General features: G+C 43.9%; 1 protein-coding gene across 9 annotated transcripts in view; it reads right to left on the bottom strand.

Annotated features, from left to right (window-relative positions):
• The window catches only part of SMARCA2 (SWI/SNF related BAF chromatin remodeling complex subunit ATPase 2), a 191,667-nt gene that overhangs the window by 51,349 nt on the left and 124,828 nt on the right, over positions 1–15,490 (bottom strand). For all 9 annotated transcript variants that reach the window (XM_068553918.1, XM_068553912.1, XM_068553919.1 and 6 more), the window contains one exon: positions 13,709–13,927. In XM_068553918.1, the coding sequence (XP_068410019.1) occupies positions 13,709–13,927 (219 nt within the window). The remainder of the gene's footprint in view (positions 1–13,708; positions 13,928–15,490) is intronic.

The raw sequence follows: 15,490 nt of genomic DNA, 5'->3' as shown, positions 1-15,490 counted from the left end.
GATACAGTTTGAAATTAGGGAGAGTGATGCCTCCAGATTTGTTCTTCTTTCTCAAGATTACTTTGGCTATTCAGGGTCTTTTATGGTTCCATAAAAATTTTAGGATCGTTTCTTCTATTTCTGTGAAAAATGTCATTGGGGGACTTCCCTGGCAGCCCAGTGGTTATGACTCCGCGCTTCCAATGCTGGGGGTGCAGGTTCAATCCCTGGTTGGGGAACTAAGATCCCACGTGCCGTGTGGCACAGCCAAAAAATAAACAACAACAATGTGATTAAACCAGCCAAGATAACTAAGTATAATACCACAAAAATGCAAAAAAAAAAAAAATCTAAAAAAAAAGTCACTGGAATTGATAAGGATTGCACTGAATCTATATATTGCTTTGGGTAATATGGACATTTTAACATTACTAACTCTTCCAATCCATGAGCATGAAATAGAAATTTCCAAAGCTGTCTTTAAAAGAGAGGGGAAAACAGCCTGTGAACCTTGAAGTGGAGACATAAGAGCCCTGTTTATGAGAAGCAGCAAAAATCGCTATTCCAGTGTGGGAAGGCAAGCCCCCACGTGTGCTTTAATGGTCTTAAAAGAAAAGTCAGTCCCTTGGCAGTGGGTGCCCAGGAAAACAGGGTGTTCTTAAGACTGAATGGAAGGACATGCAAATACTACCAACAACAGGCTGGGGCCTGATGGTCATCATGGCTTGGGATTTATTGAAACTCTACAGAAGAGCCAAGCCTCATAACAGGTTAAAAATAATCCTGAACGTGATGGCACCAAAGTAATCCCTGTCTGTGATTTTACTTGGCTCCTTTTCCATCCTGGGTATGTGAAGGTCAATGAGATCACAGGTGATTCTATTTTCTTTCCCTCCGTCTTCCATATTTCTCATTATGCTCTTATGATGGAGAAAATCCCTCCAAATAAACCTTATTTTAAACTTTACTTTTCTTAAAAAATATTAAGCTCCAGGTGTTCTGGGTGCTGACTATAAAAACGCAGAAAGATACAATTCATAAAACTACTAATAAACAGTCATTCATTAGATTTGTGTAACACGATAAAATGGTGGCAAATAAAACCCCTAAACTGGGTTTGTTAATTCTTTTGCAAAACGCATGTTCATGCCAGGGATTCCCCTGGAATGTTAACAATGTAATCTGTTAGATGCCACAATATCCTTCCCAGACCTTCCAATAATGTCCCATGACATTAGTGTTTTTTTTTTTTTTTTTAATTAAAGTAAATGCAAACAGATTTCATCTCGATAATTTGCCGAGGAGAGTTGATATGTTTCAATGAACAAAACAGATCCATTTTAGCAGCTGTTATGTACTCTGCTTGGTACAAGGGATTAAAAAAAATGGCAAGGTGGGTAGTTTCTTCTTGATGGCAAAGAACTAGAAAATTCTTGGTCTTGGTCTGTACAGAATTGCTGAAGCCCCCAGCTACCTGAGTAGAGAAAGCAGCCCCCTGTGGCAGGTAGGTATTCCCTTCTCTGGCTCTACCACGCTGGTATCCTGTCCATCATATACTATCAGCACACAGGACTCAGCTCAACTATCCAAATGTTACCAACAACCAGTTAGTCCTGTACACTAGATCAGGTACTGAGTCCACCACATGCTATAGAACCCCTTGTCAGGCTGCATTTTTTTTTTTTTAAATTTTTATTTATTTATTTATTTATTTATTTTTGGCTGTGTTGGGTCTTCGTTTCTGTGCGAGGGCTTTCTCCAGTTGCGGCAAGCGGGGGCCACTCTTCATCGCGGTGCGCGGGCCTCTCACTACCGCGGCCTCTCTTGTTGTGGAGCACAGGCTCCAGACGCGCAGGCTCAGTAGTTGTGGCTCACGGGCCCAGTCGCTCCGCAGCATGTGGGATCTTCCCAGACCAGGGCTCAAAACCCATGTCTCCTGCATCGGCAGGCAGATTCTCAACCACTGTGCCACCAGGGAAGCCCCAGGCTGCATTTTTGAGAGAAACCCTGGCTAAGAATACGGACAAAAATCTCACCCACAGCCCTCTGAGTTTTGGCTCCTGGTGGTTGAGTGTCACTTGGAGCCAGACCAGGGCAAACCCACATAGTCCTTTCTAGGGCCATCAAAGACAAAGTCAAAGAAGGGCAGGCAGGAGAGACGGGCTGTGCTCTCTTCCTCACCCCCATCTCTCACTTCATGACTCCAACGTATTGACAAGAAAACAGGTCCAGGGAGGTGAACTGACTTATCCAAGATGTCACACAACCAAACAATAACACATCTGGAACCAGAGCCCTGATATCCTGATGCCCTGAGGCCTGGCATTCCACTAAGTTAGGAGAGGCAAACTATGGACGAGAACAGAACCAATGGCAGCCTCGGGAAAGCTGAAGTTTTGAGGATATCATTTTAAATAATCTTTGGAAAATATTCTACAAGGCCCAAGGGAAAGGTATTTTTAAAAAACGGTGTCGTGCATTAGGAATATACTTTTTACGATGGTCTATGACCATAGAGACCTTAAATATTGAATTTCAGTAGCAGTGGCAGAACAAGAATCAAACTTTGCCTGGAGCAAAGTTTCATGGTCCTGTCTACAATTTCTCATGATTCTGACAGTTCAACATTCCTTAACAGAAAATAAGAAAGGAAGCCATCTAAAAGGTACACGGTCTTATACTTAAAATCAACATTCTCCGTTGGAGACTCTCTTGTACAAAAATAGAAATGAAAACCCAATTAATTTAGTACTTTCTTGTTCACCTTTTCATTTTGAGTTAGATTAGATATATTAATCTGGTTTTTGCTGAAAAAGAAATGAGGGTTTAAGCTGGAAGACAGCTGTTGTAAAATCTAGGAGAATTTCCAAGGAATAGCTGGGTTGAAGCAATGGTTGTATTTTTTTATGCGTATTTAAACAATCTTCATCAGTGTGTTCTGAAATTAGAACAGAGCCTTCAAACTCTTGAAAAGCTCAAGCGCACTTATGTCAAAACTGCATGCCTTTAGCATTCTTTTAGGTAAGCAATCTTTACATGAAGACACAGATTGTGAATCTAATGGGAAAGAATGCCAGTAATTTCTACCTTGACCCACACTGGTAAACAACAACAACACAGGATTCTACTGACTTAACCAAAAGGACATGGAATGTACCAAACCTTCTCTCCTAGCCCTCGTCTCTGGCTGGTACACTCACTTATTCACAACTATTTATGGAGTGCTTACTATGCATGAGGTACTGCCCCAGTGCTGGGATATGGCAGTGGACTAGACAGGCGAGGTCCCTGGCTTTCCTGGAGCTTAGTACCAATGGAAGAAGCCAAGGAGATAACCTTTAGATGGTGGCGAGGGCGATAAAGAAATTAACATAGGTTACGTGACAGTTACCGGCAGGGCCTGGCTCTTTCAGCTAGGGTAGTCAGGGAGGGTCTGTCTGGAAAGCGACCCTTAGGACAAGGAGACAACCATGTGACAGTCTGCGAAGGAGCCTTCCTGGAAGTGCACAGGACCAGAAAGACAGCCCAGTGCGGCAGCCACCCAGAGAGCAAGAGGAGAAAATGAGATTCGAGGGCCAGGCAGAGGCCAGATGGCCATGGCCTTGGAGACCGTGTTAAAGTGCTTGGATTCAATTATACTTGAGGGAGGCTGCCAGAGGGGTTGATGTGGGGAGCGGCGCTGGGGGTAGGGGGGTCATCAGAGATGCTGTGTGCTTTGGAAAGCACCCTCTGACCTCTCTGAATAGCCACCTGAACTGTCCTGAACAAAGAGGAAAGCTATTCTCTAAAACACCAGCAATCTGCAAATGTCACGTGCTTCATTCAACTCATCGTTTTGGTACCTAAATCCCCCAATCCCTTTTTCTTTTGTCAAGGTGGATGGGGGATGCACTATGCCGTATTTCTCCTCCACTGGAGGCCAAGCAGGGTGGAGAGGAACCCCGAGGAGCACAGGTGTGGCTGTTAGGGAGGCTCGGGTCTCCCAGAAATAGCCAGGAGATGAACGCCATTGCCAACCGTGTTTGGAGGCCATACCACGTGCCAAAGAGCAGCTGCCCTTCCGTCCTCCAGAGTCTGAGGATAGGAGGAGGGAAACTCATAAATAACATCCCTGGAGACACGACACTAAAAGTCTAACATGAAGGAGGATGCATGTTGTTTAAACTCTGCTGATTTCCTGAACAGTTAAAAGCCCTACCTAAGTTAGTTCATCTCACAATCCGTTTTAATCTCTATTAACTCCCATCTGTGTACACCTAGAGACCTGACCTTGACAAGCTCTTTAAGGTGGCTAAGTGTGCAATATTATCTCTAATAGCATTTCTCAAATCTGGCCCTCAATTGCACTCATCAGGCAGGCCAGCCACGGTGAGGAACACAAGCTCGACAACTAACACCACTCTCCCCATGCGTGCACCGCAATGTTCAATAAATGGGCGTTGAATGGAATGTGCTTTTTAACAGCCTCCATCAATGGACCCACTGATCAGAAAGCAGGGCATGATCATTACTAAAAGCACAGTAAAAAGGAAAAGGAAACCAGCTTCATGTGATTTCAGAGGTTGTCTTTAGGTAGGTGGAGGAGACCCAGCACATTAAAGAGAATGCAACTCCACCCCGGATCAAGAGGCCTGACCAAGATCACATACCTAGCTGGCAGCAGGGCAGGGACCCACATACCAGCTTCCTGACCGCTAGCCCTGTGCTCTTCCTGCAGCCAGGGAGGAAGCAGAAAAGCAGAATGCAAAGAGTTTATAGCTGAGTGAGTACAGGTTGGAGGGCTTGAGGTGAATACGCCTGTGGGCATGTCCCATAACATACTCAGCAAGGAAACGTGTCACCCTCCTTAATCCCACTTATGAATGCGGATGGGGGCCTCTTTCTCCACCCTTTTTACTTTCCTTCTGTTGCCCCAAACGTTGCATTTGAGGCACACAACAGAACTGTTTTATTTCTTCTTTTCTTATCACCTAGGTTTTTCTCTGAAATAATTTAATATTTTTCCTTAATAGCTATTTTTTTGGTAATCTTTATATACCCAGTTCTGTGTTACACACATTTAAACTTCAGAAAATTCTATGAAGAATGAGCTAGTATTTTCCCCATTCTACAAGGAAGCTACAAGAGGTTACACTAGGCACCCAAGGTCACAGGGCAAAATAGGTGGAGCTGGGATTTGAACCCTGGTTCATCAGATTCTAAGGTTTTAATCTCTTATCCACAATCCTAAACTCCCTTGAGAGACAGACATCAAAGACATAGTTCTGACACTCACCCAGACATGAGCACAGTAACAGTAAAGTCCCCTGCCCTGTCTCTAACTTCTTAAAAAAACTGTACCTTCCCCAAGCCTCACTGGGAGAATGAAGTCATTTCACAATGTATACCTATATCATAACATCACATGATACACCTTATGTACATACACCTTTTATTTGTCAAAAATAAATAAATTGAAAAAAAAAGATTTCATAGCTTTATTGATAAAAAAAAAAAAGTAAAAAAGAACAGGACAGAAAACAAATCTTGATTCAGAAAAGCCGCCACATATATTTCTAAAACCATCTATTTCTATGCAGTGGTTAAAGATAACGTGAACTTATTTGGGCTCCTTAGTATCTGTAAGCCAGATCCATGGTTCCTTTCAATGTCTGAGTTAGATTTCAGAGCTGAACCCCAATTTCAAATGGTTAAAAATTTGAGACTAGAATTTCCAGGCATCACAGTTTTAAAAACCAATTGAAACAAGTCTCTCTCACTTCTCGCCTTTAATATATTTAGTATTTTAGTTGGCCCTCTGAGGATACTTTCTTCTATTAAATGGACCCTACTGAACTTTGACCAAAGGGAACCTATCAGGTCCAATCGCTGTGAAAACAATCTAGCCAATGGACTTAAGAATAAAATAAAAATTATAGAAAGCTATCAAAATTCTTCTACTACCATCAAATGTTTCCCCCAGACAATTCACAACTCTGACCACCATTAATTAGTTCAATACTTCCTTCCTGAAGTGCTGAAGGGCCTTCAATTTGGCAAAACCCAAATCCATTTTCTAGGGCCTTAGCTCTCCCTTGTGTATAAAAACGGAAATGCAGCTTGCTAGCCATTTTGCCCCAGTAAATCTGATGACCCAGGTTGAAAAGCTAAAAAATGCCATTTGGTAAAAGAAAAAGAAAACGAATTTTTATGTCTTTTAACAAAAAGCAAGGAAAGATGATACAAAGTGACAAAGCAAAAGAGAAGCAGCAAAATACTAAAGGTATTATGCACATTATACTTTAGATAAAGGATCCCCCAAAACCTTGCCCGTATAAAATGAGGTCTTTTGGGAGAAAAGGACATCTCGAAGAATCACTGATGCTCTCAGCTGTGATTACGGCTAGGAGATTCCAGCCCCTGTCTGGTTTCAGGCTGGATCATATCGTACTTAATCCAGCCCAGAGGAGACATATCCTGTTTCAAAGATTTCTAGAGAGAGAAAAATCCTCTTCGTATAGATGAGGAAATATTTTATTTCTCATTGTGCATTTCAACAGAATTTCAAATATTTTGTTTGAAATCCCAACTTCTTTAAACTTTCTCGGTACTTTTTCCAGTTTTTTTTGACTACCTCTCCGTGGATTTCTCTGCCTTTTTCCCCGCGTAGGGTTTAGCACAGGCTGGTGGTAGTGGAAAGCTGACTACGGGACCTCATCCTGTATTTGCAACCTGGTGTTAGGTAGCTTTTCAAGACACACAGGTAAACTCGTGTGTGTTACTCCTGTTACATGTTACTTTACTGACTCCCTCTATTATTATATGGCTCAGGAGTCTCTTACTCTGTTCTCTCCACTTTGAGCTGTGGGAAGGGGAAACGCCAAAAATCCTTTTAGGGGTCAGCAGACCTAACTATGGAGATGTCATTCAGGCACCGAAATTGTGGGAAACTCAGGCTCTTATCTGGCGACAGACTGGTTGAAGGGAAAAACGATGTTCTGTGCTGCCTTTCCTCAAGGTCCCTCTGGAAATCCTGGGGCTTCTAAAACTAGCTGTCTCTATCATGAGATTTAAAGATCTGAGGAACTGAGTCTTACCCCCATCATTTACATAACATGGTTTGGGACCCAACAGTACAGGGCACTGTAGAAACAGAGCTATACCATCACCAGGGCCTTATAAAGTATACCAAAAGAAGCACCCACACACTCATACATAAGGACCACAGTGAGAGACACCAGCAAACAAGAACCTTTCCAAATTACAGTTCTGAGACATCAGATCCACTGTGAAACAAAAGCATATTCCAAAGTTTGTTCCCTCCATCAGGCTGGCAGTTAAATATTGTACAGAGCACATAATTTAGATTGCATTCCAATTATCTTCAAGTGCTGTAGGGCACGAATCACTCACTTGGCAATTAAATTCTGGGATGTCACTAAATGTTTAGGAAGGGGAGGATTCTGAAGTTGGCAGAAGGACCAAAGGAACAGGAAGAACAGAAAAACCAGGCATTCCAGAATTCACCCTCCCACCATTTAGCCTTACAGACACCCCAATTTCACAGAGCTCCTGCCTCAATCATGATTACAATACTAGCAACATCACAGCTCCTGCACGCCTGGCCGAAGTTAAACCAAAAACACCTGACCCCTTGGGCTCATCAGACGTCTGCCCATTTAGCTCTACTAATGCTTGCCCTCACGCATAAATAAAGATGTTTTTCCAAGAAATTATCAACATGAGCCAATTATTGGTTATGTGCAAATGCACACACACACACACACACACACACACACACACACACACACACACACACACACACACACGGAAAATACATAACAGAGCACTGTTATCACCTTGGGTACCCCATGGGAAAGCTATAAAATGGTAATGGACATAATACTTTTAAAACCACATTAGGGGCTTCCCTGGTGGCACAGTGGTTGAGAATCTGCCTGCTAATGCAGGGGACACAGGTTCGAGCCCTGGTCTGGGAAGATCCCACATGCCGCGGAGCAACTAGGCCTGTGAGCCACAACTGCTGAGCCTGCGCATCTGGAGCCTGTGCTCTGCAACAAGAGAGGCCACAATAGTGAGAGGCCCGCGCACCGCGATGAAGAGTGGCCCCCGCTTGCCGCAACTAGAGAAAGCCCTCGCACAGAAATGAAGACCCAACATAGCAATCAATCAATCAATCAATAAAATAAATCTTTTTTAAAAAAAAAAAAACACATTAGTATTCTCTTCCACACTTCCTAAAGGGACCATTCCCTGTTCAGGGGAGCCACCCATTGCCTTGAGGAGGATGAAGATAAAGTGGTAAGCAAAGACGAAAAAGACAAAATGACACCACTGACTTCCAAAAGAGGATTTGCGAGTCTACCATCAGACAGCAGTCTAAATCAGGCTTCCTTGATGGAGAGGAGTTCCCTCAATTCCAAAGGCTCCTTGTAATCAGGAGGTAAGCCAGCTGGACAGGGATCCCCAGAACTGCTCTAGAAGCCACAGTGAAGAGCACCATGGCCAGGCCACGTGTGTATGGGAAGTTGCTATAAGACAGGAAGGCCAGATAGAGAGCCTTCCGCCCTGGGGAGCAAGGGAGTTGAGAGGAAGAGCGGTAAGAGATCAGCCCTGAGGATACTGCTACCTGCAGTATTTGTAAGCCATTGAGCCAGCCCCTCCCATGCGGATGAGACCCCAGTAATAACTGCACACTGAAGCTCAGTGGAGCTTCCTGGTTGGTCAGCACACTGATGTGCCCGGGGTGGATGCCCCCCGATTCCACGAGGAGATGGCAGGGAAACTGTGTCCCCTCCCGGAGATCATCCTATGTCCCTCTTCATTTGGCTGGTCCTCCTGATTTGTATCTTTCATAATAAAACTGTAACCACCAGTAGTGCTTTCCTGACCTTGTGATTCATTGTAGCAAATTACTGAACCTGAGGGGGTCATGAGAAGCCCTGAATTTAGAGCCCGTCAGCCATTAGTGCAGGTGGCGCAGGGACGCCCAAAGCGTGGCTGGCGTCAGAAGTGAGCCCGGTCTTGTTGGGGAAACTGAGCCCTTTAACTTGTGGGCTCTAACTCTGGGTAGTTCGTGCCAGGACTGAATTGCAGTACACCTAGCTGGGGCTGAAATGGAATACTCACCCTTCAGGGTCCAAGCCTGGTATATTTGGGGGGGTTGGTGCAGGGAGCAAGAGGAATGAGGCTATAAAAATGCCCGGAGATACATTTACTATGAAGGTAATGAAGCGTGAGCTTTAGGGCTCTCACTTTACAAGCCCCTCCCAAGGCTCTGGGAGGGTCCCTCACTGTGCGTTCATATGGTCAGATATTTTGACAGAACTTGTAAAAGTAAGATGTTTCTGTATTGCTTGTTTGAAAGAGCTCCCTGACCCACCCAACCATCAGATTCTAGAGGCTTCAGGCTTGACAACCCCCTGGTGGTGAGGCAGCAATTTTTGCAAAAAAGGGCTGGACTCTCTTGCCTGTTCTAGCACAGTAGGTAGAAAGCAACCAAGAGTTTGAAGATTCCCAACGAGGGCACAAAAGAGCTGAGAGCACTACAAGACCAGAGAGGCTGATAGTCTTCGTGGGACTTCAGACTGCAGGAAAGCTGACCACTAGAGACTCGGGCCAGGACCCCAGACCTTAACAGCGCATGTCATCAAAGACGCCAAAAGAATAAGGTGGGACCAGCTGCACGTCAAGACCTCCAGGGACAGAACAAACCAGTAGTCCTGCGTTGAGCCCAGCAGAGATCCACAGGACAGGATGCCTGCCCCAATGCCATGATGAAACCCGAGCTTCTCCCTCTATCCAGATGCCACCTTGGGGAGGAAGATGGGAAGGAGCTCCGAGGAGAGGAGAGAAGAAGCGCATACAGGGCATGGATGTTGAACTGACTATTCCCAAAAGATGAAGTTCACTTGAGACTGGCGAACACCAAAGAAATTTAGGTTTCCTCAATGGAAACTGGGATTTCAAAACAATTTTTAAAAACCTTAAACAAACAAACAAACAAACTGAGCTGTGTTTGAAATTGTGATCCTCGTCATTTAAAATAACATGAATACAGAACAATTTTTTTAAATCTTCCAACTAAACAGATTGTCTAAAGGACACTGTGGGAATCTTTAGCATACTATGATTATATCATAAAACCTGTTTGTGATGAAACCATAATAAAATTTTCACAGAAAGTGGCCATAGCACTTCAATTCAACCCAAGTGTTCTGAGGCAGAGACTGCAGCCTTGTCACCAAAATCTTACCTTCCTGGGCTCACAGACAGACCCCATCTCCCACTCCCCCTTATGGCTAATGTGGCCACATGCCTGAGTTCTAGCCGATGGGATGCGAGCGGAAGTGACAGAGAACCACGCGGGCCTGGTCCGTAGAACTCAACACGCACCACTCCATGCTGCGCTCCCCACTTCCAGCTCACAGGGGTAGGGATGACTAAGCTGGATAGGGACTCTTCAGCCTGGATCCCTGAACGGCCACGTGGAGGACAGTTGCCCCCGCCAACCAGAAACACCCACCTTGGACTTCTAGGTGAGAAACAAAATTCTACTTTTTTGGACAGGCCCACGAATAGGGCATGTCTAGGTCCATCTGGTGCAGAAGTGAACATTACCCGAGGCTACACTCTTATACATCAATCCAGGGCTATTTCAATTTGGCAATCGATGGGCACTGACTCTTTGCACACAGAAGTCCTAACAAGATCCAGCGTATCAACGAATCAGGAAAGCAAGTATGTCGGCAACTACCAAGAACACTAGGAAGTTGGATTTGAGCCGTGACAGAAGAACAGGCCAAGAAATTCAAGAGCCCGGGGGAAATGCAATTAGTATTTACTTGTGAAGGCATCACAGAAGTGGTAGCAATTGAGTTGGGCCCTGAAGGATGAGGCAAGTTCCAAAGAAAGAGGAGGGTAGGGGAGTTCATTCGAACTGCAAATGAGTCCTCGAACGTTTTACCCAGTGGGAGGTGATGCTAAAGACAGACAAGGGAATAGGATCAGGACCAGCGAGGAGCAGCTACCAGGAAAGGAGATTCGTTCACAGGGAGGAAGAACTAACAGCTGGGGCTGACCATGGAGGGGTCAAAATGCAGACAAAATGCAGAGTGTCTCCTCTACTGATGGCCAGCCTCTTGGCAGGGGTGCTGCAGAGAATGTGATCTAAGCACGGGGTGGGGCTGTTCCGTTCAGCTGCCTCCAGCTCTGCGATTCTATGCGTCTGCAATGCCTCTACCAAGCCAGCTTGGTACAACATTGCCAGGAGAAAGGAGAGTTACTGCAGCTCTGCTACAGCATTTCTCACACAACAGTCCGGGCCAACTTCCCCTTCAAGGCTGTGTTGCCTAGGTTCGCCCACTGTGTTCAGTCATCGGCCGGTGGAGACTATCTCTGCACGTCCAGGCCCATGAGAAACCCTTGAATAAAATTTTATTACCACAAAAAGCTTAACAGGCTAGTATTAAACAGGATTTCTGCTGGTGAACAAGAAAGCAAATAACTGCAAGCATCTATTTTGAATGCTTAGGCCAGGAGGAATTCTGCATTAATTGCATGGCCTGGTTAACAGCAAGTTACCAGCTCATACCAAATATGGATGCACATTTTCCGGAAGATTGGATTACAAAAGATGTATTACAGTAAAGCTGTACTGAGAACAGTTTCGTCCTTCTTGGGTGACCTGGTATCTTGCAAGGCACCTTAAGGTGAAAACTATGAACATCAATTTCATGGTGTAGTTTTGTAAAACAAACTAGTTTTCCATTTTTAGGTGTGCATGTTATAGACAAAAGGATGTGAATCCAGTGAAGAAACACCACATAGAAAAAAAAGGAAGTCTACTAGATACACAGATACTATCCTAACATTACTGGTAAATTAGAAACTTTCCACTTTCCTCTTATAAGGTTATCATTTCATCTTCACAAGCATTCATTGAGTTTCTACTGTGTGTTAGCATGGTGCTAATCATCAGTGATATAAACTGAATGAAGAAGAGAAAAAATGAGGTATTCTAATCTTGAAAACTTCCTAAGATTCATAACGTTATTTTTTGAAGAGCATTTGCCACTGATTATTGAAAAAATGAGAAATTCAGCTACCTTCTTGCCCAATAAACAAGATTATTTTGCTTGTAGTGTGTGGAGATTATACGTATATAAAGACTGACTTTAGAATGTTGGCCTAGATTGTTGTCTCATCTCCTGTAATATTCCAGGTATTTAAATTACTGCTTACATAAAAGAGAAAGGGAAAAGAGTTTTCCCAAGCTCATAAATGAATATTAAAGTAAACCCCTTCCCATTACAGAATGGATCTTAATTATACAACTACAACCTCACAATAGTGAAACAAAAGAAATCCATAAAACCGTATTCTGAGGCCACTGGAATATTTGGATGCGACAGTAAAACAGTCACACAAAAGTTACATTTCATATGCCATTGCTCAACCGTAAATATGAGCAATGCTTTCTTAGTCTCTTTCTTTTCAGGATACCGCAGGCTCCAATCTTTTCGAAATTTAGGTCATCCCTCTCTCATCATACAACATCCTGAGTAAGTCACATCTCAAAGAGTGCCAAGACCTGTCCGCCTTTGATATCCAATCTCAAAATACTTCCCCCATCGCTTTTTGACCCACCTACCTACTTACAGCCCGGGTCCTAAAATCCATGTTTTACAAAGCTTGCGAACTATATTCCCTTTCAATAAAATGAACAACTCACAAAACCAGCTTCTATTTTGTTTGGTTTTCACCCAACCACCCTTACAATTTCCAGCATGCATTTACCGGCGCTGCCTGGAGCGCACATCCCAGATTGTTCTGTCTATCTTGGTACTAAGTCTGCTCCCAATAACGGAAATTACGGCTAAACCTTCAAAGGGAAGATTCACACTGGCCTCAGCACTCACACACGTGGCTCCTAGGAGCATTTTGATATTCCTGTGCTCGAACAGCAGGAGATAACATTCCTCAGTCAAAATGAGAAACTGACATTTTCCAAAGCAGAGAAAACAAAACCCCTAAACTACAGAATACTGTTTCCAAGTGTCAGTGACCCGAGCCCCAGGCCCTAGTCTGCGCTGGCGATGGTCAGATCAGATTGAGCTGACATCGAGCCCCCAAATGCATCGGCGCTCACTGATTCTGCTATTTCTAGCCAGCTGTGTGATCCTGCGGGATCACCTAACCTCTCGGGGCCTCAACTGCTTCGTCTGTAAAACCAAGAGAGTACAAAGGCACCTTCCAGCGCTAATGTTCTTCGGGCCTAGGAAATAACGCAGGTAGAAGAGGCCGCTGTCCTGAATGCTCTCTCTGTGAGACTTGCAAAAGTGAAACTCCGATTAAAGACCACAAAATGAGGGGGGACAATTAAAAAGTCCTCTAAGGCCCTCTTCCACATTTTGATTCTAACTCCGAGAGAGTGAGGCATGACCAGGCAATCGGTCATAAAGCATTAGTGGGTCTCGTAGCTCTCATAACCCTGTGTTTCCAAAGGCCAGTTCTGCTCTTGCAAAACAATTCTTCATCATCTTCCAAGGCCCTGCCTTGAAATGTAGAATGACTCCACTGCAAGAGCAGAATGACTTTATCTACGTTCCAGAGGCCCTTCCTCTTCTATGGGCAACTGGTCCCTCTCAAAGGGTTCCAGCCTCAGGCCCCTGATTTCTCTGAGCCAACAACACTCCACGTAGCAAGAATTCGAGAAAGCCACACCTACCCTCAGCCACTGCTTCTCTGTGAGGGCGTCGCTGTAGTCCACGTCCCGGCGCTGGCGAGACCCCCTCCCGAAGATCTTCTCCTCCTCCTCTTCACACGTCAGCCGTTCCACCTCGGCGTCATCTTTAATAATCCAGGAGGGCAGCTCATCTTCCTCCATCAAGCGGGGCTTGCGTTTTGGGTTCCGGGCGTCTTCCCTCCGCCGGTCCATGTCCATGCGCTGGAGGGAGGAACGGAAGTGTCACCAAAGGGAAAGGGGATTCGGTACAGTGTAGACCTGCAGCACCTAAGTCTTCACAAGTCACCTCCTATGGCTGCAGGGTCCCTTCAGCTTCTCCCTTGGAGCCTCTGTATCCTGGCTGACTTGTTCTAGCTCAGCCCTCAGGCCCAAATCTCTTCCCTTCCCCTGTACCCATCTTTGAAATTTACTTATGCACTTAAAAAAATACTCTTTAAAAAATTCCTTTTCTTAGCCTATGCGGGTGCAAAAGCTTCCCCTTAAGTAATAGTGAGAAAATTCAAATTGGGGATGTATTTTAAAAATGATTACAGCAGAAATTGATTGAACATTGTAAATCAACTACACTGCAATAAAAAAAAATGAGTAAAAAAAAAAAAAATGAGCCCTGGTGATACAACTCATTGCTGCACTGGCGTAGAAGTATTCTTCAAGCATATAAAAGAGAAAGTTCATTAAGAAAATTTCCTTTACCTCAATAGGGTTCATGCTTTTAATTAAACAACCAGGAAAAAAAAAAATCAGCCACCCCGTGTCACTATAAAATAGCCACCCTCGGTTGGACTCAGACATGTGGGCACATAACTGGTTTATTAATCAGTTGGCCATGAATGCATTGAATTTTTAGTGCAACCTGGGCTCTGGGAGAGGACTGTCCCTCAATTCCTTAGCTTTTGAAAAGCTTAGCTCTTATGAAAATATCATGCCACAGAGTGACAGACATCAAAGGTAATCTCATCTCAACTGATATAAGTGAAATGGCTTCTTTTCAACAGCCTTCAAACTGCGTATTTCCCCACCTCCTGCTTTCTTTTTTAAAAATCCAGTGCGCTAGTAAATAAATTAAGTGCCACATACTTGCCTTTAACCTATAACTAAACAATTTGATGGTTAAAAAAAAAAAATAAAACCTCCACTGAATTGTTATATACATTAGTTATATGTATATATCACTGGCTAGACCATTTCTACAAGCGAATAGACCATTAACTATTAAATGATTTACCTTTTCCCTCTTTCTTCCTTCGGTTCTACCGTACTGAAACAGGGATTCAATATTAATTTTTTCTTAAGAGCTGAGAGTGGTAACAAAATGTAAATGAAATTTCTATTTAAATCCAAATTCGACCTCTAGAATCTATTTAAAGTTCAAAGTTCCTTAAACTATGCTTCAACATTTTTGGAAATCATTGTATTCCCCAAGATGGGGTAGGCTTGGAGCATGGTGGAGTCCTATTGGTAGATAAATGTGGCCGTTCTGTTCTGTCATATGCTATAGTTAGCTGGAGAGGCTGCTCTTAATCCTGCCTTCTAATGCTCTGGATTCAGAAATGGGATCCACCAAACCTTCGTAATTAGCACACAAAGGATGCCTTGTTAACAGCACAATCTAAACAGGGGATTCTCAAGGTAGTCTCCTAATAGTTATTAGATAGCTATCAAGAAAAATCATTTTTTTGTTACGGCACTACACAGAGATGACAAAATATTGCCGCTTCAATTTTTGGTTATACGATTACCATTTCCTATACCGAGGACTTGTAA

The sequence above is a fragment of the Eschrichtius robustus genome, chromosome 10 (genome assembly GCF_028021215.1).
Source record: "Eschrichtius robustus isolate mEscRob2 chromosome 10, mEscRob2.pri, whole genome shotgun sequence".
Classification (NCBI taxonomy): domain Eukaryota; kingdom Metazoa; phylum Chordata; class Mammalia; order Artiodactyla; family Eschrichtiidae; genus Eschrichtius; species Eschrichtius robustus.
Note: the sequence above shows the minus strand (reverse complement) of the source record. Positions and strands in the feature narration are given on the sequence as shown.